The following is a 27,517-nucleotide window of genomic DNA, read 5'->3' as shown; positions in this document are numbered from 1 at the left end:
CAGCAATGCATAACTCTCAGCGGTGGAACTTATGATATCCACGGTGATAAACTGAGATAAGTTTTACAGCAATGCATAACTCTCAGCGGTGGAACTTATGATATCCACGGTGATAATATGTGACTGGAAATAATGAACTAATATTCGCTGTTTATATTCTCTATTTCCGCTTTTAAAAGGCTTGTCACCGTTGCAAAAGTGAAGTTACGCAATGCTCAAGATGTATCGATTTTATAAAGATTCTGTGTCTTGCATTATTTTTTAAAAGTAAGTGTAGAAAACGTGCAGCGAAACACAGATCTAAGTTTCAGCTGGCATTACGCCTCGCTACATAATATTTCGGTAAAAGATACGTTGACGGGAAAACCGAAATGAATTTCGCCCCACATTATTTCTAGTAACGGGTATAAGATGCAGAATCATCCAGAATGTATAGTATACTCATTAGGCATGCACTGACGGCTTAATTGCTATACAGCTACCATATTACGCACAAAGAAAATAGAACAGGCAATGTGCAAATTTTATTTATTGAATTCACTATTAATGATTAACAGAGAGATCACGACGTTCGCCCCAGTGACTAAAGCTCTACTTAAAAACTTGTATCCTAATATATAATTCTGTGAGTTTAATAATTGCTATGAGTGTTCTATGAGACATCCGATATAGGTAAGCACGAAATAATAAAAAAAATTCTTGCAATTTACCAAAGAAAATAGAAGCGAGAAGAATTTCAGTATGTTAACCACATAGTCCAGCTGTGTGTAGGTGCGTGGTATAGCAACGCTTCATTTGTACGTTATTTCATCACACTCTTTCCTTTTTGACCATGATAGCTTGCGCTTGAAAAATGAAGACCTGCCTTTTAACAAAGGTATCTCCTGTCCTAGGAGATTCGCACGTAGTATCACACGGTACAGTACTATAGCTTCAACTGCCCGAAAGCACACTTACTTTTTTTTCTATTAGAAAGGCATTAAAAATCCACTGTCTCTGTCCTCTGTTAACTGGTGCGATCATATTTGCTTGTGCTTTCAGCCTGCTTCGATACCCGTCGAAAGCAAAGGCTGTCATATGGTCGAAAAAGAGAACGAGACAATATGGAAAGAAGAAGGCATAAATCAAGGATATTTCCACATGTTGCATGCAGCGCGCGTTTCATCCAGCGGCACCTAAACGTTAAGCACGTTTTTCCACTGTAGGCGGGAGGCGACCTTGACGACTCGACTTTCGCATTATACGGGCTCCACTCGTTCACCCGGGATTCCCCCTCCCTTCTGGTTCCTCTCTCCAGAGAGAGAGACAGAGATAGTTTCGTACCCAAGGCAACCTACGCGCATTCTCCGGCCCACGTTCGCTGCCACTTTACGTAGCAGCGAGCGCGGCTGAACAAACTCCTCGCGCACTCGGAGCTGGGCCGTCGACGAGCGGCAACGACGCGCCTTAACCGGACAGCGAGCGGATCGTTCGGAGTGCAGGGGCGCTGGGAACGCCCCTGTGTATGCTCGTGCGCTCACTGAGGCCTCACGAATATCCGATTGACCATGGCGACCTTCCTGGGATTACCGGATTGGATTATCTTCGCGGCGACGGTCTGTGTGCTCTTATATCTGTGAGTATATTCTTTCACTTTGCGATCCGTGACATGCTACGCATCCTCTTGGCAGCCAGAGGGGGCTGCGTGCCAAGGGGCGGGTAGCTAATTAAATTAAGGATAGATGAAACGACGGCACAAGGGAGCGTGCAAACGTACGCAGCGCATTCAATGGTTGTGTGTTCGAGGTGCATGCGTACATGTATATCCGCATAGGAACGCATGATAAAAAAAAATTGACATCGTCCTCTCAGTTAAACATAACTCGCTCTCTCTCTTTTGCGTCACTGACAGAAGGTGTCTTTAAATGACAAGGTTCCCACTGGTGCTGTAGAAGTCGCCGGACGCTTTTTTTGTCGCCACGAGAAATTGGATTTAAGGCAAAAGCGTTAAGTTCCTCTTACCAGCGATGGCCCTGAAAAAAAAACAAAAAAAACGCGTCGTCTGGTCTAATGTTACAAAAGCTTTCATCAGAAGCAATGACTCATATCCCCTAAGGAATCAAAAGATGCAATGGCTCATCCCTCTCGTAATGCTGAGGCTATACAAGTACGCATCAAAGCGAAGTTTACAGTGAGCACATTCATTTAATCCGGCATAAAACGTAGAGGAACCCAGCGTCTACTTGAGTGGCACAAAAAAAAAAAAAAAACCCACGTGACTTTCTCGATGGCTCATACCCCTGTAAGCAATGGCTCATACCGCCGAAGAAAGCGAAACATGCAATGGCTAATACCCTCGTAAGGCTGAGACTACAAGCGGTCAGCGAAGTGAAGCCACACCATCGAACTTCGGAATAACCTGAAAGTGTCCTTGCGTGAATGGGCTCATGGTCTATTTGCTATTCAATTGACCAATTATGTTTGCTAATCTCTATTTGTTTTCATGGCCTACGTACTCACTCATGCGAGGTCTTGCTTACTAAAGATGGCAGTATTTGTAAATAAAATAAACAAATGATAAGCGAACGGCGCGTACCTTTATTGAAATCACCCATATAACACACAGAACAGCATACGTTTCAATCCCCTATAATGAGAGGACGCAACGTAAAGTCGAAGAGAGACGTCGTTGGCGACAGTCTGACCCCGCTGTACGAGCGCGCAGAGCCGTAGCTAAGCGTCGAAAACGAGCTGAAGAAGGTGAACTGCGAAATGAGCAACGCGATGATGCGAGTCTGCGCATTGCCAAGTGTGCAGCAGGATTTCGCCTTCACGTGTTACAGGAGTGTAACATGCTGCCAAATTTTATTTGTTTCGTTGTAGCTGCTCTGCTGTTTATTCGCTGGAAAAAGAAAGCCAACCATCTTTTTTTTTCTCACACCTGCTGCTCTAGAGGGACACATGTGAGTCACAAACAGAGGCATCAGGAGATAACCAGAGATTACAATGAAGCAGGCGGCGTTGTATCTCCCGGGCATCTAAGCGGCAGCGGAGGAAGCAGAGTGATCCATCGGTTCGGGCCGCCGAAGCCGGATCGTGCCATATAACGTTAGGCCTCACTTCTCTGCCGATAGGTTGTGCATTCTGGAGAGTCTTGCGAAGCAATATTGACAAAAAAGTAAGGCAATGGAAAAGCAGAAGAATATAAGGTCGCTATCCAGGGTGTCCCAGAGTTCAATATATGCCGACGAAATCTTAAGACGACGCGACGAAACGCTTGTGGCTGACTATTGTATGTAGTAAGTCCCGCTATTCTTTATATTCTGCCTGATTACATAAGTGGTCAAGATTAATTAACAAACGTCTGAAGCAACGAAGTTAGGAAAGAAATTCCAATTAGAAAGTTAAAGAGCGCTTTGCAAAACGTGCGATTAAGCAGTTTCTAACTTTCTATCTATAAGGAATTAGTGTTTTCCCGCTTATTGCAGATGCCCGCAAAGTGCAAAAAAGAAAAAAGAACTATACCACGTGACATGAATGCTCACGCGTCGGGATCGCAGCGCAACGAACATAGCATCTAGCAGGGCGTGCTGACGCTTAAAAGGCCACAGGGCAGTGACATAGGCGTTGGCTGTGCTTCCCTAGCGGCGGCTCATGATAGCGATAAGCAGACGACGCGGCAGCAAACCCGGCTAAATGCTTTGTGCGCTTGTACGCGGAGCGTTTAGCAGCGCTGAAGTCATAGTGCGCAAGCGGGCATGTCACGTGGTATTTTTATTTTTATTTTGCGGGCATCTCCAGTAAGAGGAAAAAAACACTAATGCTTAATTGATGGAAAGTTCGGAACTGTTTAAGTGGACGTTTCGCAAAGCGCTCTACAACTTTCTAATCTGGTTTCTTTGCCTAACTTCGTTGCTTCCGAAGTTGCAATGGTTAGTTAGTCCTGACTAATTATGCAATTAAGCAGAATAAAAAAACAATGTGTGAATTGCTCCGTACCATAGTCAGCGGCATGTATTTGGTCGCGTCGTCTCAAAGTGGATCGGCATATTTTTAAACTCTCCATGGCTAAAGTTAGCCTGGACACCCTGTATACATAATGCAAGTAATGAGAACAGGAAGAACAAGTGAAACAAAAAAGCAAGCAGGCCTGGAGAAATCAGAAGCATAACGTGACTTTACTTAAGATATCGCTATTGAAGCCGACCAAATTCAAAACTAGGACAAAAAAAAAAAGATTGGAGGACTCCTTAAGTTTCGATCGTCCTTAAGAGTGCAATGCGGTAGGATTTATAGATCCCTGACCGCTTCCCGCGGTTCCCGGTAAGTGCAGCTTATGTAACATTAACGTATACCGCGAAGCACTGGCAACGAACGCTGTGTACGAAGGCGATCTTTCTGGCAGGAACGCGGCCTCTTGCGTGGGCCGATCCTGGAGGTTGTGCACAGAAGCACCAAAATAATATCATCATTTCGAGGTTTCTGCTATTGTTTCGCACTTTTAATCTGGGAAGGTTCAACTTGAAAGGCATGCGCTGTCGGTGTGTAGTTTCATGACAGTTGTTCGTGGGTTGCTATTCTCCAAATTCCGAGAAATAACTTTGTCAAGAGTGTAAGACATGGTATGAGCAACTTTAGTGACAGGATGGCGTGGCAATAAAGCCTGCATATACCGCATGTACATATACCTAAATATATACGGCACTTTTCGCTCACGGACAACTCCGTCTACGCCGACACCGGAATTGCTGCGACATGGGGCTTTTAACGCTATCAAGTTAAAATATCGCCCCTTACCAACTCGCCTAAATGCGTAGTTTACTCGTAAAGAAGGTACACGGAAAGGTACGACTCACCCCTTAATCTATTTATTCCAAAACGTGTCCTATGCGCGACACCTAAACCGCATCGACTCATCATTGGCTGTATTGTCGTGCAACTGAAAACAAGGTAACGGGTTTGCTACCCAGCAACGGCTGTTAAATTCTGGTAAGGCCAACCCCAACAATATTTACCCACGTACGCCTTGAGAGCCCACCCATGTGCCATTACCTCTGTACTGTGCTCGTACTGTGTTTCCTTCACACCGTCCGCCGTTTTTTTTTCTCGCCTGTTACCACTATGAATGCTTACCAACTTGCCCACCTTTCTACTTTATTACTTATACTACTCTCCCGGCCATACCGAGTCTTCAAAAGAGGAAATAAAAGGTGTCCTTTCACACACTAAATGCTTCGAGTTGTCGACAAATTCGACTTCGCTCTGCCATCTGCTAGCCGTTTGGTTAGGTCAGATGGTAGAGCGGCTGCCTCCGAAAGGCGGTGGTGCCCGGTTCGAGTCCCGGATCAATTTTTCTTCAACTACGAAGCTTTTCTTTGTAGCAATTGCTGCGATTGGGTGGATGTCTCATTTTCCTTTAATTAATACAATACACCTATTTCGCTCGGCCTTGAGCGATTGGCAAGGCGGCCACAGCTGTGTGTCTTACCAAACCGTGACTGCTTGACGACGCCGTTAACCTTCCCCTATTTCGTCACGCAAATGTCAGCTTTGCCGTCACATGACGTGGAGAATCAACAATAAGATGGTTCCCACGAATCAGCAAGTTTGTCCCTCGTTTCAAAAACACGCTGTTTCAAACTCCCAGCGGCGTTTCCCTGATGCGCCAATGTGGCCGCTGTCTATGCCTCCAAATTGTTAACACAAACTTCTGGGGCCAAAATCACTAAGATTATTGTTCGTAAGTGCTCTTTGTCATTGGCAGGCCACCTTTGCTAATAAAATGTCCTGCTCCAGGATTGGCCGGAATTGGTTCTTAGGAACAATTACAGTTTAAGAGCTTTTTATGAATACCGGCCCTGATGAAGAGAGCGCTTTCTGCACTATTTGTTACTGCGCAGTTCATTGATAGAATTTCTGTGCTAGCTGCTGCAAGATGTCATGATACACCTTTCATCTTAATATACCTATCGTAGAAAAGAGTTTACTTAAAGGTAACTCTAATAATATCTTCGGAATATTTGAATTAAGGTGGCCGACAGTCGGCAGGGAGTTATTAGCAAGCTGATGCATTATAAAAATTATTTGTATACATTTGCTTGACAGTCGACAAGTTCTACAATGACAATATCATAACATGCCGGTATAAGAGCAGCTCATAAGGACGGACTATAAGGTACTTTTATTTAAAATGTCGTTTACCAACTCTCACCAGTGTCCTTACAGCATGTTCTTAAAGCGCCTAATGACAGCTCATAAACTCAATGCTCCCTATCGATTGGTTCTACAAACGTAAACCTGTCTTGCAATTTACTTTTTGCTATAAATTTCAATTTAAATATTGTGCTTCTAAAGCCCTGAAGCAGGAGTTATTATGGGGGCTGAGACGAGAGAAAAAAATAAATGGCACTTGTGGACGACGTCGCTATTAGCGATGTATGCGTGAGGCTGTGCGTGTACTGCATGGGCATGTGTGCAATGAGTACGCATGCGATGCCAGTGGGTTGTAAATACTTCTTGCACATATCTGCGGAGTGCGACATCCTACATTAGTTCTGCGGTTCGCAAGCAATTCTGTCGCACGTGAATAATATTAAAACAAAAAAACAATCTCAGCGTAAAGACGTCATTTTTGAGGTTGCGCCCTTTACGCAAAAAAGCAAACGCCAGAGCAACGGTTATTTGTGCAATCTTCGCAGGTGTGCATATCGGAATCGCAACTACTGGAAGAACCAAAATGTCACGTCAGAGCCATTTGCCCTCATATTTGGCCCCACGTTGAAGTTCATGTTCCAAGTAAGCTATTATTTACAGTTATTACAAATTATTGTTACAACTCTGCCATGTAACTACGTAGTAAAATAAGTAAACTTCAGAATTCGAATTTCGAAATGCTCATATCTGCCCGGAAATTCTTTCTTTCAAGAGGTCGCATAACCGGCAGCTCATTATCCTTTCAGATCACATACAGTACAACTCACGAAGCATTATGACTTGAGGCGAGGCTTCATCGCGAACAAAAAAGAAAGAAATGAAAGAAAACAGAAAAGTCAGAAAAAAGGAAGAAGAGTTTAGTGGGTATCAATTAATATGTTCTTTCGAGAAAACGTTCTTATTACAGGCCATTTAATTGTTTTGTCTAATACGTGTTTGTTCTTTATACCAATACTTGACAATATTAAGACCAGTATGTAGCTGGCTGTTTAATATTTCAAGAGATTGTAGTTTGTTTGTTAGCAAATAAGTACATAAATTACAGCAGAATGATGACTTCTCGTAAGCTTGAGCAGCATCATGAGGTGTGTTCCTGAAACGTGTATCGAAAATAGTTTTTTTTAAATGTAAAAGCGTTACCGCGAAGTTGGCTCGTGAATGAATAGCTTGTGGCCTCCACTCCCCAGAACCCAAGAAAGTGTTGCACCTCACAGAACCCAGAATATTCTATTATTCAATGGCGCCTGTAGAAATACACTGGTTCCTATCCTCAGGTAGAACATAGTTAGGCACATTGGCGACGCAAGTATTGCTGTCTTCTTACAAAAAGCTTACTGCTTGACAATCTACGCAACTTCCAATGATGAAGATGGTTGTGCGTTCACACGTCGCCACTGCTATGCTGTGCAGTTTTACATAACAATATGATTTCATGGTTGCCTTCATCGCATCGTCCTGATTGATGTGATCATTCTCTTATTATTTCACTCTGGTGATCTAGGAAATGTTAGCACTGTTTGTCGTCGGGCCTTCAAGCCATAACAGGTCGTCAGACTATGAAACGGAAACGAGATGATAGAAAAAATCAAGCAGCAAGAGAACGAAAAAATACGCTTAACAAAAAGGGCGTCTGGAAAATAATCACATAGACCATAACGAAAGAGTATAAAGATTGAAGGACTCATATTTAATGCGGTGTATGAATTCACGGTGCTAAAATTTTATCAAGCTTTGAAAGAATCATTTTCCGAATAAAGTACCGAGTCATATAGCTGAGTTATGAGCAGCCATGCTACATTTATACGGAGGAGTGACGTTTGCTTTTGAAGGCCATAATTGCCGTGATTAAAATAATCCATGTGATATGATGCGCCACAAATCCACTCTTCATTTAAGTTTGTCGTGCTGTGTTTTCATTGATTACATGAACTCACGCATTCTATATTGTTGAACTTGGATTCAATGCCTTCTTACTTTACAGCCTATTCATATTCTTGACACGACCCGGTACAACAAGTATGGAAGATTATTCGGGTGAGTGCATCGGTCTCAGTTAGGTAATTGTCTCTGTCTAACGAAAAACATGTAGGGCACACGACATTTCAGGGGGCTTATTTGGTTCATTGTATCCAACGTGAACCAGGGCTCGGTAATATTAGAAGCCACATAAATCTAAATGTAATCATCTTATTATGAAGCAGACGCTAGAACAAGTTTTCATTTTTTTAGCTTAGTATGTAAATGCGTTATTGGCCTCTCAATACCTGGAAGTTCGATACCGGCAAATCTTCTTTAAGCACTGGAAGCTTTAACCACCGTCAAAAGCAGTGTTTGCGATGGGCTGGAGTGAGGTTTCAGTTGTGGACAGTTTAGCGCACCAGTTTGTAATCAGTTATTTACTATACTCATGAAGTTCTAACACAAACAAAATATGATGGTCCTTTTCTACATATACAAATGTGATCTCGGTGTTGGGAAAGAAAGGTGAACACAGTTGCCTAATTTTCCTTCATGTGGAAAGCCCGCAAGCCATTTCACATCAAAGAAAGTTGAAACTAGTTGACAATCATTTCCGGCTATGGAGAGTATTGCTGCGAAGAAAACAGTGAAGTTAAAGTTGATTAAAAATTATTGCGGTGGTTAGTGAATTAGTCAGTAAATTGCTGAGGTAGACACAACTGAAAACTGCCATCAGCACATCAAAAAAGCTAGTACTATAGGCTGTACATTCGGTTTCCTGCGCTTAAATTCAAGTTTTTAAGCATCAATATCAGCGTATCAAAAATGATACGTAGGGTTTTGTGGAGTTAAGGAGAAAAGTAACGACGCCTGATTTCGTGCTCTGATTGAGCGTGAGAGACGCTTGGCCCTTAATTGTGTGTGCTGACAGTGCAACTAAGAGCGGCCTCCCTTCATCTAAATTTCGTGAAGTATTCGTACTATAACTCAAAAGCGGCTGTCGATTACGCTCAGTCAGGTAACTGGCGAAACCGAAACTGCACTATAACCTAACCATGGACTAAAATGGCAAAGCACCACAATATTTTTTTATTGAGAGCCTAGACATTTGTACAGCGAGGTGCTCTAGCATTGAGTTAAATAGACGCCCCTGAATAGAACTTTCCTCGTTCTGCTCGCGCGATTACATACAAGGGACGACTGGTTAATTGCATGCAGCACCTTTGAGACCGGCAAGAGCGTCCTGTTTGTCGCCGAACCCGAACTGGTGAAGCAAGTCATGGTCAAGGATTTTCCTGCACTGCCCAATAGAAGGGTACGTCATGTAGCAGGGCTAAACCCACTTCCTCCTAAGTGGTGTGATGGAAATATGACGAAAGAAGAAGCTGTGATGTGAATAAGATGATTGCTATTGCAACATAGTTCTCTTTTAAATTGTAGAAACAACCACGTTGCAAAACTGGACATTCTGCGACAAACAAACAAGCAAACAAACAAACAAACAAACAAACAAACAAACAAACAAACGGACTTACGGACGGACAGACAGACAGACAGACAGACAGACAGACAGAAAAATAAGCAAACAAACAAACAAACAAACAAAAAACAAATGAACCAACGAACGAACAAGAAAGAAGAGCTTAGCAGTGTTCGCTAACGCTATATACTGCTTCATTATTCACAATACGGTGCCTTCATTTAGAGTGTGACGGCTTACTGGTCTATTTACTTTTGCTGAAATTGCCGAAAGTGACACGTGCTCACTTTTTAAGGGGACAACGAGCCGGCCAAGGAGCCCCTCCTCGCTACCCAATATATCCTTTTACAGACGTTCAAGTTCACCGACCCCATATTGGACAACATGATGAACATCATTACCGTGGATAGATGGCGAAAGATTCGACCGGCCTCGAGTCCTGCCTTTTCTACTGGAAGGCTGAGAAAGGTGATGAGCGTTGTTGCCTTCGTTATTTTTTTAAAGCTGTAGATAGACAGCACGTAGTGACAGTGCCATATTATAGAACAGAGACGGTCGAAGACAAGAAATATGTTTTTTAAAGTTCCTGCAGACTTAACGGAACGCTGAAGATGCATAGCCGATGGGAAAGTAAAAACAAAAGAAAAAGTTCACGAAAGGATGGAGACGAAGTGTTCGGCCAATGGGCGAACCAAGAAAATATCACCCTGAGTCAAAGTTTCAAACACATATCTCTTTGTCGAAACATTGGCTTCAAGGTTACACTTTTCTTTGTTCGGTTCGGTTGTTTGGATCACATGAATAAAAAAATGATAAGAAATTGAAAACGTTTGCTCACAATGAATGATCGAGAGGTTGGTTAAAGGAGAGTAGCTGCTTGTTTCATATTAATGTTCATTGCATAGAGTTTTATTGCTCCCTGAAGGAATATGCTAGCTTTTCTTTTGGTTAATAGCAGCAAGCCGAGTAATTATTCAACGCCAAATAGCATATAAGAAAGTAGTCGCAAGCAGTCTTTCTTACTGCGAGAGTATGGATCTGTACTGATCATACTGCACAAGGCTCGATGTCAAGAATGTGTTCAGCAGTAGAAAAAAAACTGCTTTTAGTAGTTAAGGGAGGCTACATCGTTTACGAATATTTGGGTATTATAACTTCTGTCTAGAGTGTTGAAAATTAAAAAAGGAAAAGAAAAAGGAAAATATTAAAAGGCAGGTATAGGAAGACAGTAATGATCCATAAAGTGTGGAAAAATACTTTTTTTTGCTCTTCTGGAGGTAGAAAAACAAGAGGCACTGAAACAGCAACCATCTTTTACAGTGGCATATGGTATCAAAACATAGTAGCTCGCCTTAAAATATCGATTATGATAAATACAATAATAGGCAGGTGCATGAGAAACAGCTTGGTGAACGGCATGATAACGAATGTTAAGCCGTGAGAACCCTTGCTTTGGGATTAATGTGTCGATCTTACACCATAGTATAGATTTGACTGACCATGTCTGTTTCTTGGGGATGATTTCGAAGACACACTCATTTTATTGTTCGAGCATAGTAGCCATAAAGATAGTTGGAAGAGGCTGCAACACAGCACAGTCGAGATGAATTCTCAAGAAGTGCAGAGCCATGATCGATGTTGCGTGGAACTGCAATAATTCATCATGAAGCCGTGCTCAAATGTACCAGTGCACTCACATTGTCGTACAAATATTTTCCACCAATTACTGTCTTTTTTTTTCAGTAAGATAATTGTGTTTTATCTGTTTTTGTACCTTTTAAGAGGTATTAAGGCACAGAACATCGTCAGAAAATAGCAACATGATAGTTAAAGGTGTATGCATTCGTTGGAAAACGCAGGTGTGCTACTTTAGTGGCTTGTAGCAAGAAAATATTGCTAAGCATAATTAGCGCTAAGAACACACACACACAGAAAAATAGTACGAACACAAGTAACGTATGCAGCAATATCACACGATGACGCTTGCACATCAAAGACGGTTGCTAAGTATTCCCATTCAGAAGCGTGCCTTAAAGCAGACTGCGCAAGTAAGCAGCGTATTTAGGGGTATTTTCCCTCCACCATTACGCAACACAAAGTAGCCCAAGAACTAGTACTCCTTGAGCAAATATGGCGCTTAAGTTGTCATAGAGACATGATGTATGATTGGCGTCGACAAATTAACGCAGATGAATTGCTTGATTGAGGACTGCGCAGCGGTGACAGCAGAACACCTGAAAGAGGCGGCGGCAAAGGAGGAGGACATCGACATCAAACAGTGAGTGCCCGCGTGTGCTTTCCGAAAGAATGACTATCATTCACAAAGTAGCTCCTATACGCTCGTATTCTCAAAGACATCGGGGATATCGGCCAAGGATTTTACTTTCGGCAGCAAACAATAGGCAAGCCAGCGAAATAGGATGGTTCATAATATCAACAGAAAGGTTACCGAGTAATCGCTCTTGATAACACCAGGAAAAGCGTAGAGAGTGTGGTAAAGGAGGCAATAACCAATTTACAACGTTCACCATTTTCGTACGTGCCTCGCCTCGTATCGTACGTACGTGTCTTGCCATACAGGTTCTCGTTAATGTGCATTGTTTTACAAGAAAGTGCCATGGTATACTTTGTTATTATCCGATTTGGCATAAGTGTGCAGCTGTATACCTTCCTGCCTAAATCACACGTTTATACACAGACCACTACCATGTTAGGTACAGGATTTTTTTTTTTCGACAGTGAAATAGAGGGACAACTTGTAGAATTATTGCTTCTGCTCATTTAAAACGACTCTACAATCGAAGCAAGAAATCATGTTCCTATCGTGGTAGCAGCCCGTGACGGATGATGATACCGAAGAGTAATCTATGTTATGAGGGTAGCTTTGTTTTCCTGTTTTTCTTTTCTTGTTGCACTATCGTAAATATGTTTAACCATGTGCAGTGAACAATCAGTCGTTAGTACCGCTGTGTCTTAGTCCCCTTCTGTCGTCCTGCATGCTCTCTTTCGCTTTACCTCAAATTACGCAGTACCAAATCCAACGAGTCTGTCCTTTTGAACGTACGGTAACAATGCTTCGTCCGATGCGCACTTCAAGAAAAATAAGATTGCTTGCTTTTGAAATTTCCGCGCTGTTAGTCGCGCGTGGTGCCTAAGGAGGTCTGAAACAAATCACTGGAACGGAAGTAATGTCCCGGAAGTGAAGCCATACCGCCGCCGTCTCAGGAGGCACTGGGTAAAACATTGGCTTATAGTGAAGGAAAAGAAGCGCTTTTCTCACATTCCCCGCAAGCTTAACATAGCTCATTTTGTCTTACACACAAACTTCCCCTCTTCCGATAAGAAGCTGCGGGAACTTCCCTCCAGCAATTTTTTAAAACATCCTTGTAAACTTGCGGGCCTCTAAGTCACTCGTTTTATTCATTGCGACGAATTCGAAGTGTCTGCGATCAAGGACGCTATTTCTCTAGCTCAGCTATTTTCCACTGATTTCTGCGCACATCTTTGGAGAGCCGCCATGGTTCGTGGCGCGCATGCAAGTTGACGTTCCCGTGCCTCTGCCGGAGATGGCGACTTCAGCGACGGCAGCGTCTAGGAAGCGTATCGGCCTCTAGAGCAATACCGACGACGATAACACCTGTGTCTACTCGCTCAGCAGTGAGGACTTCTCCAATGACGCCTTCGAGCTTATGCGGAGCCGAAAGGCGAAACCGAAGACACACCACCAGGGCATCCATGTCTTCGAGCACATCAACGGTAAGAACAACTCGGAATGCCGCAGGCATTACTATTCTGTATGTACCAGAACTCGATACCGACAACCTGAGGCAATTCAACAGACACTTTGTCTTGGTGCAACTTGAAGCAGTGACACCATATGAAATCACAGACGTTACAGTCAATCCACGAAAAAAATGTGTTCGCTAGCGACGTCAAAGATGAGGTTGCGCTGCGAAATTTGAGTAAAGTTACAGAACTTTACGGAGTGAAGGTCCGCTCGTATATTTCTCTGGACAGTGAAACCACTGCTGGTGTCATGTACGAAGTGGACGTCTGCACCTCCAGCGTTCACTTGCCGATTCTAGTGAAGCCTGCCGTTCATGGCGTCGCCATAATCCATGTGTATCGCCTAGGCACGTCCCGCTGTGTGAAAATAATTATCAAGGGCGAGACTCTCCATTCGCATGTCAAGGTGGTTCACTTGAGGCGCCCTTTGTGTACATTCATTTCAAAGCCACTCCAATGCCGCAATTGTATGAGGCTGGGACACGTGAGCGCCGTGTGCGAGAACACGATCTGAAGTAGTAGCTTAGCGCGAATAAAACCACAGAAACAAGAAAGACGGACAACACGAGAGTGTACTCACGTTGCAGTGAGTTTCACGCTGCAGACTCTTGTGCAGCCACAGTTCTCAAATGAACAGTTGTTTTGGGTACCATGATGCTTCCTCGAAAAACTGCCCCAAAATGAAGAAGGAAAAGGCGGTCTCGAAGCAGATGGCGAGAGGCCGCTCGTCTCGAAGGGAAGCTGTTGCGGTCGTTAGAAAGCGACGCTCCCGGCGCCGTCGGACTTCAATGAACGCTGATGCCTCTGTGAAAAGTACGCGCCATCCGACAACATCTCCTCCTTTGCCCCCTAGGACTGGCGGAATCGAATTCAAATCTGACAAGGTCATGGCGGAGATCAATACAACTTAGTCCGTACTACTAAAGCTACAGTCAAAGTCAGAGCCACAGCGGAAGTCACAAAGAAAGCCGCAGCCGATGCCACAGCCAATGCCACAGATGGAGCCGGAGCCAAGTCAAGTGATACAGCTGCGCACCGCTGGAGAGTGCACAGCACGGGTTCCTGACAAATTGCCCGAAGAAGACCGGCAAGTGGTTATGACGCTCCGGTTTCTGATGAATACTTTTCGAAAGCTATTGGATAACCTGCACACTCCGTCAGCGCGAAGTGCAGTGCAAGTGCTGGATGCTCTCAATTCAGTACTTGCAAGTCTTGAGCAGGCATCATAGCTCACCCGCAGCATTCTATTCGCACTGAAGACAAAAAGGCTGGGTTTTACCTTAACGATATAATGCCACGTACTGCAACGTGGTGCTGACGACCAGTGGCTCCTCAGTCTTCACAGGTGGCTTAAACGTGCATCACCAGCTATGGGGAAGCACCAAGATTGGCCTCAGACAGCAGAATGACGGCAGTCTAATGTATCGGCGGGGCACTTGCTTGGAGTTGAATGATTTCAAGGCGCTTTGTTGCGTGCACACAGTGTTCCCTCTATCCCGCTTTCCTCTTTCCGTTCTCCCTTTCCCTTCCCGCAGTGTAGGGTAGCAAACCGGACGCTTGTCTGGTCAACCTCCCTGTCTTTCCTCTCTTTGCTCTCTCTCTCTACGCATTGTGTCATGTTTATATCTGGTATATTAACATACATTACAAAACAGATGACTTGTAAGACTCACCGCCCATCGTTACCTCTTTGCGGCAGCCTTGTACAAGTGCATACGGAACCCCGATGCACCTTTAACCTTATGTTGTGTCAGCCGAGCCTTAGGGTGTCTAGTTTCATGTTCAAGATACATAGTTGCTATAAAATATGCAGTACTTCATCAACGCAAAAACAGATAGATGTGTGTTAGTTCAGACGTAGGGGATTACAATTTGCTCTAAATCTAGAAGTGTTTATAGTATGATCGGATTGTTCCTTTATAATATATCTACGCTCTAGCCTCATCGCTGCGCCTCACTCGATTGTTTTTTATTTGGATCTGAACGCATGTGCATGTTGCGTCCTTCTAATATAGCTCGAAGGAATGAGAAACAACAGAATAGCATCTACTGCTTACTTTTGAAATTAAAGATCACACTCCCGTCAACGACATTGGGCGGAAGGCTGAACTAATAAAGAGATTGTTTGTTATAACTTACGAAATATCTTCGTGCCGCCGGCTGCGGACAGCCTCAAATGAAACGAACCTTGCAGCTGCTTGCGAGGTAGTCAATAGCTATAGTAAGTCTAAACCACTGCATTGACCTCACTTCCCCATTTTCAACAACTACGAAGGGCCTTCACCACTTTTAATGTGATCATTTTATTACCTGTAATGTATGGCCTACTTAATGGTTTCTGCCACACAGGTTCTTCGGCAACTATGCAGTGGACGTGATTGCCAGATGCGCATTCGGCACGAAGCTGGACTCTCACTCGGACCAGACCAATGAGTTTGTCACCAGATCGCGACAGGCCCTCTCGGGACGTGTCACACCACGCATTTTTATCTTTTGTGAGTAGTCGAACGTGGCCATATAATTCTTCTTTTTACTTAGCTCGTTACTTGATCTTTTCATGGAAGTGATAATGACTGTTACTTACAACACGCGTTATTTCTTCCCGCCTTATACTATTTGTTTATTCGTTGCTTCCGTTCCTGCACAAATGTGGTTTAGTGGGTACTGCATAAAGGCGAGGTTAGGGTCCCGCTGCGGCCGCCGCATTGGCGAAGATGGAATGTATATACTATCGCGTACAGTGCTTTGCGCGCATCTTAAAGCACCATAGTTGGTCAAAATCAACCCGCAGTCCTGTGTCCCTCATAAAACACTATGCAGCTGCGAGATGCTCAGCCAACGTATCTAATGCATTCAATCCATGTGTACCGCGTAGTGTCTTTTTAGCATTGTAGTCACAACAAACGTTCCCGTTTGCCTCACATAAACTGGTGCTATCGAGTGTAAATAAATAAGATAAAACAAAGCTCGGTCTGTACTCCGCCAATATTGCCTTGTTTTCCCGAACAGCCCATTAGCGTTCAGGGAAGAAACATTTCGAGAGCGTCTCCGTTATCTTAGAGTGGCTACGCCAAGTCCCATCGGGCATTTTCAAAAATAATTTTTTGCCGAGCCTCTCTGATACTTATAGCTGGGCTGCGGGCATAGCTGCAGTCATCGCGGTGTGTGCATGAAACATCCTGGAGCCTTAGTGCGTTATCAGATTTAATTTATGGGTGCTCATGCATTCAGACATAGTTTTGTGGTCGGCCGCATTTCCTTAAGAGGAAGCTTTAGCTGGGGCCCCACTACGATTCCGCCTTTTTAAGTATACATGTAGAACGCAGAAACGCTTTTCTGAGATAACCTTCGGGCCCATTTTAAGAAATGTGCTGCATTTGGCAGAGAATGTTAAATTACAGTGACTGTTGGCAGCGGACTTCTCATTTAGGACCCGATTTTTTAAAGGGAACTTTAAAAAAAAAGGTAAGATTGAGAAAAAATGGAAGCACGAAGTTTACTAATTCGTAGCTCTGCACTAAGAACAGATATCGAAGTTCTGTCAATTGCACCCGTTAGATCATGCAAGGCGTACAAATTTCATTTAACAATATACAGATTACGTAAATTTGTTACATTGTTTGCAGGGGTATTCCAAAAGTCCTACTGAAATAATAGTGATCTATGTGAAATCCATATGTAATACATTAATTTTGTCCGCTTTATAGTACTGTTAGATACAATCTACAGAATTGTGATATTGTTTTTCATTGTTGAGTTAGAGTTGCAAACTTCATAGTTTAGTTTTCTGAAATTTTGTGATAGTTAACAATTCCTATTAAAATTAGCGACGTCAATCTAAAAATATGCTGCCAACAGTAACTAGGCTTTCACTTTTTCTTTCAAATGCAAAAAACCTGATCAAACTTGGTGCAGTGGTTGAGGAGAAAAACGATGTCTCCTTTCCCCTTTATTTAAATAGGAACCCCCGAACTAAAGCTTGCTCATACTGCCGGGGTGGTTAGCCCGTGCATCTTCCTCACTATCAAAGAATACTCACAGAAAAGTTATTTGCATGAATGTGCATGTGGCGAAGAGTAATAAACAGACTAAATATGTTACCTTAAGATGTGCCCGAGGTACGAAACATTGTAGCACTTAGCTTGGGCTTGGGCAAGTTAAGATATATTGTAAGAAAAAACGTGGTGGTTCTTTTCGTACAGATGCTGTAGATAGCTCTGACACTTTGCGTAAAAGGCTGCAATTGACTGTATTTTCTTCCTTGGATAGATGAGGCGCTGACATAGTGAAGTCTGCAATTATTTATTTCTCAATTTCAGTTGTATTCCCAGCTATCGCAAGATTGATTGGAATACGACCATTTAACACGGATATATTTCTCTACTTCAAGGAGATTTGCCTCAACATCATCAAGGGCCGGCAGGACAAACAATCTGTAAGTAAAGTTGTGGCTGTTTTGGAAACGTTAATTGACGATGAATACAGAAGCAAAGCCTGCGCATACCAAGAGAGAGAGAGAGAGAGAGAGAGAGAGAGAGAGAGAGAGAGAGAGCTCTTCATTAGAAAAACAGAGAATTTCGCCTGCGCGTATATAACCGCTGGCATGCTACTCTGTATAGGGATGGGGAATGGGATTAAAAGAATGGGATTAAAAGATACCAACGCCGACACCATCACCATAGCCTTATCCAGACATGACATTACGGCACTCCTCTCCTGCGTAATACGCAGAGCATACAGTATGCATTGAACCAATTCTAGCTATCGCCAACATTACCTTTTCACGCCAGACCTAGAACTGCGATTCAGTATTACAACCTAAGCAAAGCAAGTTCATACAGCTTTACCTGAGACTCAAGGTGACGCCTATCCGACGTTAGCTTCATAAGATGGGCCGCAAAAATGACTCCGACTGTCGCAGGCAAACCCAGAGACGATCTCGCACATCCTCTGCGATGGCCCTCATTGCAGTAAAGAATGTTGGACGCTTAATGCCGGAGTGTCTGGTTCGGACGACAGACCACTTTTGGAGCGGAAAATTCTGGCGCCATCGAAAAACACCAAAAGTGCATGGCGAACAAGAGCCCCCTTGAACTTTTTTAACGCAGAGCGGCCTCACCTCCGGGCTTTGTAACTGCATGACAGACGCATGCGTATTGTGACGTGTTTCGCGCTGAAGATATTTACAAATTGCATGCATAGGTGCGCCACTTCGGACTTCATGGCGCACTGTCTCAATTGCCTCCCTTTCTCCCTTTCCTCTAAATATAATAGCAGGCCAGAGAGCTCTTCCGGCCAATCCTCTTGGTTTTTTACATAAAAGATCTTTCTCTCGCTCTCTCTCTTAGCGGCATGCGGACTTTCTTCAACTGATGATGGACGCCAAAGAAGGAAAACTTGCAGCCGCAGTAGAAAATGCTTCTGAACGCGACAATCAACTCTTCAATCTTGGTTCAGACCTGAAGCCCGACACGTCGTTTTCATCAAACAAAAGTATGGCTATCATTTACTAAATGTTTTTTTAGACCTAGCAAATGGAAAAGGTGACTAGGTGTGGTTGAGTGACACGTACAGCCACGAAGCTGAATATACATCAAGTGATGTTCAAAACCTCAGTGCAGCTGAAATATATCATTGTTAGTGCTTTCTGTACAGTGTGCCGCTCTTCAAGGTGCGGACAAATGTGGCTGCTTCATTGAAAACAGCAGGGATCAGGCGTGAATCCGTTTAAATGAGCATTCTGTCATTCTGCTACCGTAACCATACCTCGCTTACATTAGCCCATGCTTGGGCATCGAGAATATCCCACGAGCAGACGTGTTCTTGTGCCTCTATTTGTACCCACAGCGTTGGGCTTTTACACGCGCGATCAACCTATCAACGAAGGAAAAAGAACTTGATGCTTTGCACCCGGAAATGCCAAGCAAGCTAAATGTGAGCATCTTTGGTTAACTTTTCTGGACATTTGCAGGTATTGCCATGGCAGAGTATATTCTAGATTGTTCTTGGTTGTTCGAAGTGATATTAGGGCAGTGTTCCCGATGGTGGCCGTCACGATATTGTGTCTTCATTATTTCCCACTTGATTTCAGATTAGCTCAGCGCTATGTTTCAAAAGCTGAGGATCACTAAATGCTCTTTCACAGCAGCGCATACAAAAATTCATTATGCAGCGTAAGTTCGCACGGTAACAATTACACGAAATCTTCAAAGCAACTCTTACGAATTTGAAAGCTTTAATGTGAATAAGTTTGATGCCATGCACGTGGTCCTGAACCCGCAATTGGTCTTTTTAATATAACCGTTGCTAATGCTGTAGGTTTCTCGGAACTACCTCGTTGAGCCCAATGCAGGGTATCAGACTTGCGTGTCACAGCGAAATACGGTACCTGCACAGAAAAAAAAAGTTTCACACTGAAAGCATTAAAAGTAACAACGATATAGGGACTGTAACATCTTTGCTCGGTAACCCCTTGTCGTCGCCGTGCCTTGTATTATACATGTAATCTATGATTACGTGTCAACGCGTAGTAACAAACTTAAATGGTACTGCACTGTCTCTTCGGGACGCTCTTTTTTTTGCATTCGCTACAGTGCGATTCTATTCTTCACAGCCTTACAGTCTTGTTGAACAGTCTTATGCTATTATTAGTCTACATAAAGTATACTGTCATGCGTGATTGCCATAACACTGGGAACTTCAGTGGTACCATAGCTCAATCGCATGCGAGGACAGCTGGTCTTTTTGACATTCAAGAGCCGTTCTTGCAACTAGTTTGTCCCTTAGAGAACGGGAAAATCGGCTAGGTGCACCTTAACAGAAAACTTATGCGCCAACCAGGACTCGAACATGTAAAGTAGGTGACACACAAGTCAACACTGCTGGCTTCCATATCAGTTCTAAATCATGCTACTTGGTGCCTTCCTTTAAACTGGACATCTCGGAGGCATATGTCGCTTACTTCGTATGAATTTGGCTTGGTTCGATGGACGTCCAGGAATGCGCTACACGAGATGACCGAGTAGTCAGGTGTATAACCAGACCATCGCCGTCATGGTCGCCATCTGTCGATCCCATTTAGAAATTAAGGAGCGTGTAAGGATACTAAGGACGATAATGAAAGTTTGCCTGTTTTCAATAGCAATACAGGGAAAGGGGCCTCAGATAGAAAAGCTGCAAGAGGTAGTTTGAAATCGTTCGACGCTAGGTAACAACCGCCACAACTGGCAGCTAACATTAAGCAATAACATTAATAAAGTAACATTATGCAATAAAGTAAGAAAAAACCGATTCTGGTTCATATGTACCTCACAAAGACGTCATAAAAGGGCATTAAATTAACGGAGAAGAGGGCGTCTGCTGTCTAACGCATTCAGTTAGCTACAAGTGCAGTTCGCAAAGAACGGGGCGCTTTAAAATCTGACTACGGAACTTTCTATGTTAGGTACATATTTAAGTGCAGCATGGGAAAGCCGATCTTCGTAACAGTTACTAAAGAATAATATTGGAAAAGGGTTAGAAGTTGTGTTTCAAGCTTGGCGTAAGGGAAAGGTGAAACCGTATTTACATAAATGAGAGCAGAGAGCGTGGAGCTAGTGCTGCGACGATCTTTTCAACCACCGATGTCCGTTTTGCAGCACTGACTGAGGATGAAGCAATGGCGCAATGCGTGCTCTTCTTCTTCGCTGGCCAGGACACGACCTCGAGTGTGATCTCGTACACGCTTTACGAGCTGGCAATTAACCCCGAGGTGCAGGAAAAGTTGAGGGAGGAAGTGGACGAATGCTTCGATATGCACGTAAGTTGTCTAAATTCATGCTTGAGTAATGTAGCTTGGTGGGTATTGTAGGTTGATGTTATAAAATCTACGTCCTTATATGAAATTGTTCGAAGCAGTAACGTTCCACAATCTATTACTCCCTGCCATTTCCATAGCGGCTATATGCACTGCAGAAAGAAGAGTCATTCTTCTTTCTGAAAACCTTTTTGATGACCCTTTCTTCTCACGTTCCCTTCTTAGTAAAACTGGAGCGATGGTACTCGGCGCTATGATGCTGAGGCAGCACTCTTCCTGCAGCACATTTATTTCTTTATTTAAACAAAGGCCTCTAGTGGATTGTGTAAGGGGGGAGAGTACACTCAAAGATTATACAATTATTAGAATACATATGTGATACAAATACAAAAAATACAGTGTAAGAAATGCGCTAACGTACAGTAATGTGGTGTTAAAATTGTACAAAGGACAAACCGAATGCTTTTGAACACGAGAAGTCAGTGAACAAGAAACGTTCACAAAGTAAAATATAGTGAATAGAATTACAGAGCGAGCAGGACATATTTGGCTATAGCAAAACAGCATGTGAGGGATAGTAGCACAATATTAACGGGAAAGTCAAGAAGAAATAACTCTTTAGGTTATGTAGAGTTTGAAAAAATGCGTTGTGATCTGATGCTATTTATTTCAGTTAGTTGAGAGGAAACATGGTAGCTCCAACGACGGTACCAAACGTAAATCTGCGAACACGTAACAGATAAACGCGACGTAGTTCACAATCCCCTTTTTATCACGGGCTTCGTGTAGCGCTTTAAAAGCAGTGCCACAAAAGTGTTCATGATGCTAAAATAAAGAAAATAGTAATAAGGAAAACACTGCGAAAAAGACAGCTGGATTATGTAACATGAAAACGCTTGCGAAAAAAAAAATAGTAGGTACCCCAGAGGCAGAAGGGGTGATTACTTTCTCAGAATATTCTCTAACATTTTGCCGTTTTCCGTGTGCCACATAGGGAGAACATCCCGGCTTGGATGTGATTACAAAACTCAAATACCTACACGGTGTTGTCTCCGAGGCTCTTCGAATGTACCCTCCAGCTACACGGTAATGTCATTTGTTGCATGTGTTGCCGAATCACAGAATATAAGCGGCATGAAAAGTTCCGTATTTCCCGTCGAGTACGAAGGCAAAATCTTTAATCTGCTTGTCTCATCTTTGCGCAAATGGTTCTTTTATGCACGTTTGATATATTCTTGTTTAGTGTAGTACTGCATCTCTTTGTATTGTGTGCCTTCAGAAGAACTGAGGATTTTGGGTTGCTGCATTCTTGTTTTTCCGCGTTCGCTACTTCTCATTGTTTTATTCGTGTGCCCTCGCATCAGTTCTTTAAACAGCTTTTACTACAGTGGCTTCCCTTGAGGACCCCTTTCTGCACTTCCGTTGGCTAATCCAGTTTCTCCACAAATGTACAATCGCCATACGATGTGTGCCTATTTTTGCGTTGCCTTTCGAACATGTGCTATTGACGTGCCAAAATACTTACTTGTATTTACGAAAGAAGAAGAGGAACCGTGGGGCTTACTTATGTTAATCATGACGACATTAAGCCCACAGACAATGAAGCCAACGAAAGCATCGGGGAAGTTAACTGTGGTTGAAATTGGAATGTAGAAAGTAATGAAGTAAAGGGAAATGACGAAGGAAGAAACGATAAGTTGTCGCCTGTGGGAGCCATTATGTTATTAGGTAGCATACGATGGTTTAATAGCCAAGTTCCTGCTCTCCTAATATCACGTATTACGTGACGCCATCGGGCAAAAAAAGGATTTTCCACGTCCGCCCACCATGGCTCTGAGTAGTGCTGGATAACACTCCCAGGACTACATCTTGCAAAAGATAAATACCCAAGTTAGTGGACGAATTGATGGCCGTGGCTGTAGCACAGTTAGTAGTGCAAAGCACGCGTAATGCGGACATTCTGGGCTCTACTCCCAGCGGTGACAAGTTATCTTTGCGGCAACTTTCATTTCCCCTTGACTTCATTATTTCTTACATTCCAATTTCAACCACAGTTATTTTACACGATGATTTCCTTGGCTTGATTGTGTGTTTGCTTTATGTGGTCATTACTTGCATGCAGCATGTTAAGTTCATGCTCTTTTCAAGCTGCATTCATGAAACCATAAGTACTCATCACCATTCACGCACCAGGAATGTAAATATCGCGCATGTGGCTAATCCAGGAAGCAATCTAATTTTACATATAAGTGCCATGCTAAGTGGTTAGGAATAATGAATTTACTCCGCGATATATTTGCGTCGACATTGCCTGATGAAGCAGGCACTGCTGCAGCAGATCCTAACAGTTCACATAGGAAATTATTGCTTATTAGCGAAATATTTCTGACTGAGTGAACTTAGCATCCCGAACTTTAGGCAGCTAGTACGTGCGCACCACATTCACGGCGCCTTTTCACGTAGGCGCACGATTCATTGAATGCTAATACCCGGTAAATTCGGTCAAATACCAAATTTTTCATGATAGCTAGCCGACTGATACAAATTGAAACCAAAGTTTTTCATTGCATTCTCAAGCATTCAATGATCACTAGACCCTTCGTTTTAGTTCACATACTGAACATGTCAGCGTAAAGTTGCTCAAAAAATAAAAAGTAAGCACCGTAATATAGGAATATGCGGAGATATTTCTAATGTGTTCGCCTGCGTATATCCGCATTATCTGAAGTTTCATTTACCTTTAGTTTTATTGCTTTTGTAAACTGGCAGATAATAGTAACAGTGGTACAGGTCAAAATGTCAAACTAGGCTGTAAGTCAAGTGCTTCCAATGAAAAGCAGAGCGAGAGAGAGATGAAGAAGGGAATGTAAGGAGGTTATCCGTGTGGAAGAAGAAACAAAGACAGATTGGAAAAAAAGAAAGAGGGAGTCAGTGCGAATATACTCCCAAAGCCCATCGCAAGAAAATAGTAACTTTAGGATGCGAGCTTCAAACGTCAATGACAGTTATACGAACGACTGATGTGCTACTGCACCTCTCATTGTGACAGAATTGAGCGATCGCCGGTCGAGGACTACGTCCTTGGAGACACTGGAATCAAAGTGAAGAAAGGAGACTTAATTGCAGTCCCCGTCTACTCCATGCATCACGACCCGCAGTACTTTCCTGATCCGTTTACGTTCAACCCCGAGAGGTAAGTCAATGAAAACTGAATAGGAAATCTGGAATACTCCGCACTTAGAGGGTTGAAATGCGCGCTTGTTGGTTCATTATGGTAAAGCGAGTTATAGCAGGAAAAAAAGCCGCCACACAAGGACACAAGAAGACACGTAAAAAGACGCAGGCCCCTCATGAAAGCCCTGGGTATCGAGTGTAAAGCAGGAGGACACTGGGGGCGTTGTTGACTGCAGGTGGATCTTACCTTAGAGGACATGTCGGTAAGTGCTCTGCCCGAGCACTTTCTTTCAAAAAGCTTTAGAAGACGCCGCTAATGTTATAAGTATCTCTTAAAGTTCGTCATCGTTAAGAAGCACAGTGCGAGAAAGCTGAACAAGACAACGCTCAGAGCGAGACGGAACAGGCCATAATCCTTGAGCTCCTGGCCTTCTTCTTACGTCGCGTTTTTTTTTTCACCCCCGGAGTTATGTGTAACTCGCCTTGACTCCACACTTCGCTGCCTCATTCTAGTACAGCTGTCTAAGCTTAGTCTATTTTGAGGTGAAGATCAGAGTGACACAGTTGACGTACTTCTTGCAGGTTCAGCGACGAGAACGTGGATTCCATCCAGTCGTACACGTACCTGCCGTTCGGTGCCGGGCCGCGCAACTGCATCGGCATGCGCTTCGCTCTGCAAGCAGTGAAGCTTTCTGTGCTCTACACTATTCGTAACGTCAAGGTGGTGCGCACGAAAAAAACGAAAGTGAGTTTAAATGATTGCGCCAACACTGTGCGTTTGCCTTTAACAGTTACAGAATACTTGGATCATGTGAAAGAAGCTAGCAAGGTACCAAGGGAGGGGAGGTGGGGGTAGTCAAAAGCGTTTGTGAGACACTCATTATAAACGAGAAGAAAGGGGGTTAACTGAGGGGCCCGATTTTTATTAGTGATATCATAAGAAGCCAACAAACATTGACACCAAGGACAACATAGGGGGAATTACTCGTGCTTAATAAATGAAATAAAGAAGCGAAAAATAATGGAAATGAAAGTGGATGAAAAAACAACTTGCCGCAGGAGGGGCACAATCCCACAAACTTCCCATTACGCGTGCGATGCTCTACCAATTCAGCTACCGTGGCGCCGTTTCCCCATCCACTTTCTTGGGTATTCATGTTTTCCTAGTAAAGCCCTTGGAGTGTTAGCCAGCGCCACCACTCACAAACCTTGGCGGCGTATGTGGAACATCCTTTCTGCCACAGGCGTCACGAGAACGTGATCTTGTTGGGTTGAAGGGGAACCGGTCAATAAACCCACACATACTACCTGAAGGCATCAATCTCGCCGGATTCGAGACCATTGCGGATTGTAGACTCATTATAAAGTCCCTATTAGCTTTTAACAGGACAAAATACCGCGCTGGAGCCTCGGAAAGCATCGCTTAGTGTCATCTTGTGTCACTGTGTTAAATAAGCTGATGTAGACATCGTGTTGCATTGTGTGGAGGCGTGCTTCGATGTAGCCGTTTAAATGTGTAGATTGAAGACGTGCCACACAAAAATTGTAACAGAGTGCAGAATGTGCATTTGTACAGTTTCATCAAGAATCATGAATTACTAAATCATGATGACTTTTATCATTGAAACTGTATTTGTGGATACAAGATTTTTTTCTGCATTTGCGCATAACCGTTTTTCCATGTTCTCTTAATTTGCCGTCTGCCCTTAGCTCTTGTGTGGTAATAAAGCGAAGCTCATGCGGAACATCATTTATGCTTCCAAAGCAACATCTTTGTTTTGGAAAATGGCTAAGAAAAGTTTTTGCGTATGTTTGTGATTTTACGTTGTGCAAGTATACTTTGTCACTATAATTATTTCGTTATTCTTTGCTTCAAGTTCTTGCATCATTTTGTGCACATCTTTGAATTAAGTCAACAGGTAGCTGGCGCTGTGCACCAGTGACACCATCAATTAAAAGATTAACAAATATATGATTTTCACATCAGAACACTGTAGCTCAGACTAAGGTTTAAACACTAATACATAAACAAAATCCGCTTGAGAAACATGATGAAGTAAAGTCAGTACGTCAAAAAAAAACTTGTTTTATTGGATGAAAGCGTAAGATGGGTGCTGGAGACAACAAGGAGAAAGCGTAGAAGCTAGGTTTATTTGCGCAGTGGAGGAGTATTTTACTGCCGGTTGTCGAGCTACAGGCGCAGATAGACTTGAGTGCTCAGAATCGGTTGAGACAGTATTTAAAATTTTTGTGATACTATTTGCGGATCGCTTCATTAACTTTGCCGAGAACTGCAGCACGTTTGCGCAGGCGCTTGACGCAGTGGAAGTGAAGTACGATCATATGAAACTGGACGTTGTGGTTCCATTTCTTAGCTTAAATCGATCACGATGTACTTTTTCATGATCAGCCATCGGAATGAAAACAGCAAGTACAGAAAACTGACCACGTTTCGATCACGGAGAAATCACTACGCCTTACATATTATGGCGCTCAGAATACCATGCAATATGCTTACGGATCCTGGGCGGTATGTAATATGTTTACCTGAACAAGGTCGCTAATATTTACTACCTTGCATCCATGACCACGTGTCTTTTAGGGCTCACGATACTATGGTAAGAAACTGAAATTATTTTTATTTACAGGTGCCTCTGGAATTCCAAAATGGGTTCAACATCCTCACTGCTAAGGACATCACACTGGGAATCAGGAAACGAGGCTAACACGCGGGATTTTCTTTCAAGTTATTAAACGTGTAATAACATCGAAAACTGGTTTCTACCTGACCACCTGACCGAAATTTCTGCCTAACCGAAACAAAGCGACACCAACCTATTCTCTAGAAAGACAGCGTTATCAACGCAGGCGCAAGTTCCCTCCCGCATCGCAGTTCTTTATGTATAGTAGCAACGTAAGTTATTATTAGGTTAACAGAATCAAGTACTGTCCGAAGAACACAGAAGCACTAAATTTAATAATTTGTTTTCTTTCTTCAGATACATGTAGCGCAGTTGACGTAGTTTTCATAAGACGCAGTTGCCTATTACTGCACGAACACAGACTGCATTGAAATGGAGAGTGTGGAAATAAAGCTTAGTACTTATTTTGCAAATTTCGAAAAGCGTTAT

The 27,517-nt window shown here is 43.2% G+C and overlaps 1 protein-coding gene across 1 annotated transcript; it reads left to right on the top strand.

Annotated features, from left to right (window-relative positions):
* The first annotated feature begins 1,362 nt into the window (after positions 1 to 1,362).
* On the top strand, positions 1,363 to 27,183 carry LOC142582552 (cytochrome P450 3A8-like). Its single transcript, XM_075692402.1, has 14 exons — positions 1,363 to 1,615; positions 6,678 to 6,774; positions 8,174 to 8,226; positions 9,370 to 9,466; positions 9,983 to 10,099; positions 11,821 to 11,909; positions 15,767 to 15,912; positions 17,737 to 17,852; positions 18,766 to 18,910; positions 21,055 to 21,215; positions 22,207 to 22,298; positions 24,262 to 24,405; positions 24,969 to 25,131; positions 27,035 to 27,183. Exons 1-14 carry the CDS (start codon positions 1,548 to 1,550, stop codon positions 27,110 to 27,112), a joined length of 1,566 nt encoding a protein of 521 aa, XP_075548517.1. The 5' UTR covers positions 1,363 to 1,547; the 3' UTR covers positions 27,113 to 27,183.
* The last annotated feature ends 334 nt before the right edge of the window (positions 27,184 to 27,517 follow it).

Source organism: Dermacentor variabilis, chromosome 5 (assembly GCF_050947875.1).
Source record: "Dermacentor variabilis isolate Ectoservices chromosome 5, ASM5094787v1, whole genome shotgun sequence".
NCBI classification, from domain to species: domain Eukaryota; kingdom Metazoa; phylum Arthropoda; class Arachnida; order Ixodida; family Ixodidae; genus Dermacentor; species Dermacentor variabilis.
The sequence above is the reverse complement of the archived record's forward strand: the minus strand, read 5'-3'. Positions and strand labels throughout refer to the sequence as shown.

Excerpts from the sequence above, each read along its gene's own strand:
- LOC142582552 (XM_075692402.1), top strand. The coding sequence starts at position 1,548 with ATGGCGACCTTCCTGGGATTACCGGATTGGATTATCTTCGCGGCGACG. Across the intron at positions 6,775-8,173 it reads CGTTGAAGTTCATGTTCCAA|CCTATTCATATTCTTGACAC; the intron begins GTAAGCTATTAT and ends CTTACTTTACAG. Across the intron at positions 25,132-27,034 it reads TGCGCACGAAAAAAACGAAA|GTGCCTCTGGAATTCCAAAA; the intron begins GTGAGTTTAAAT and ends TTTTATTTACAG.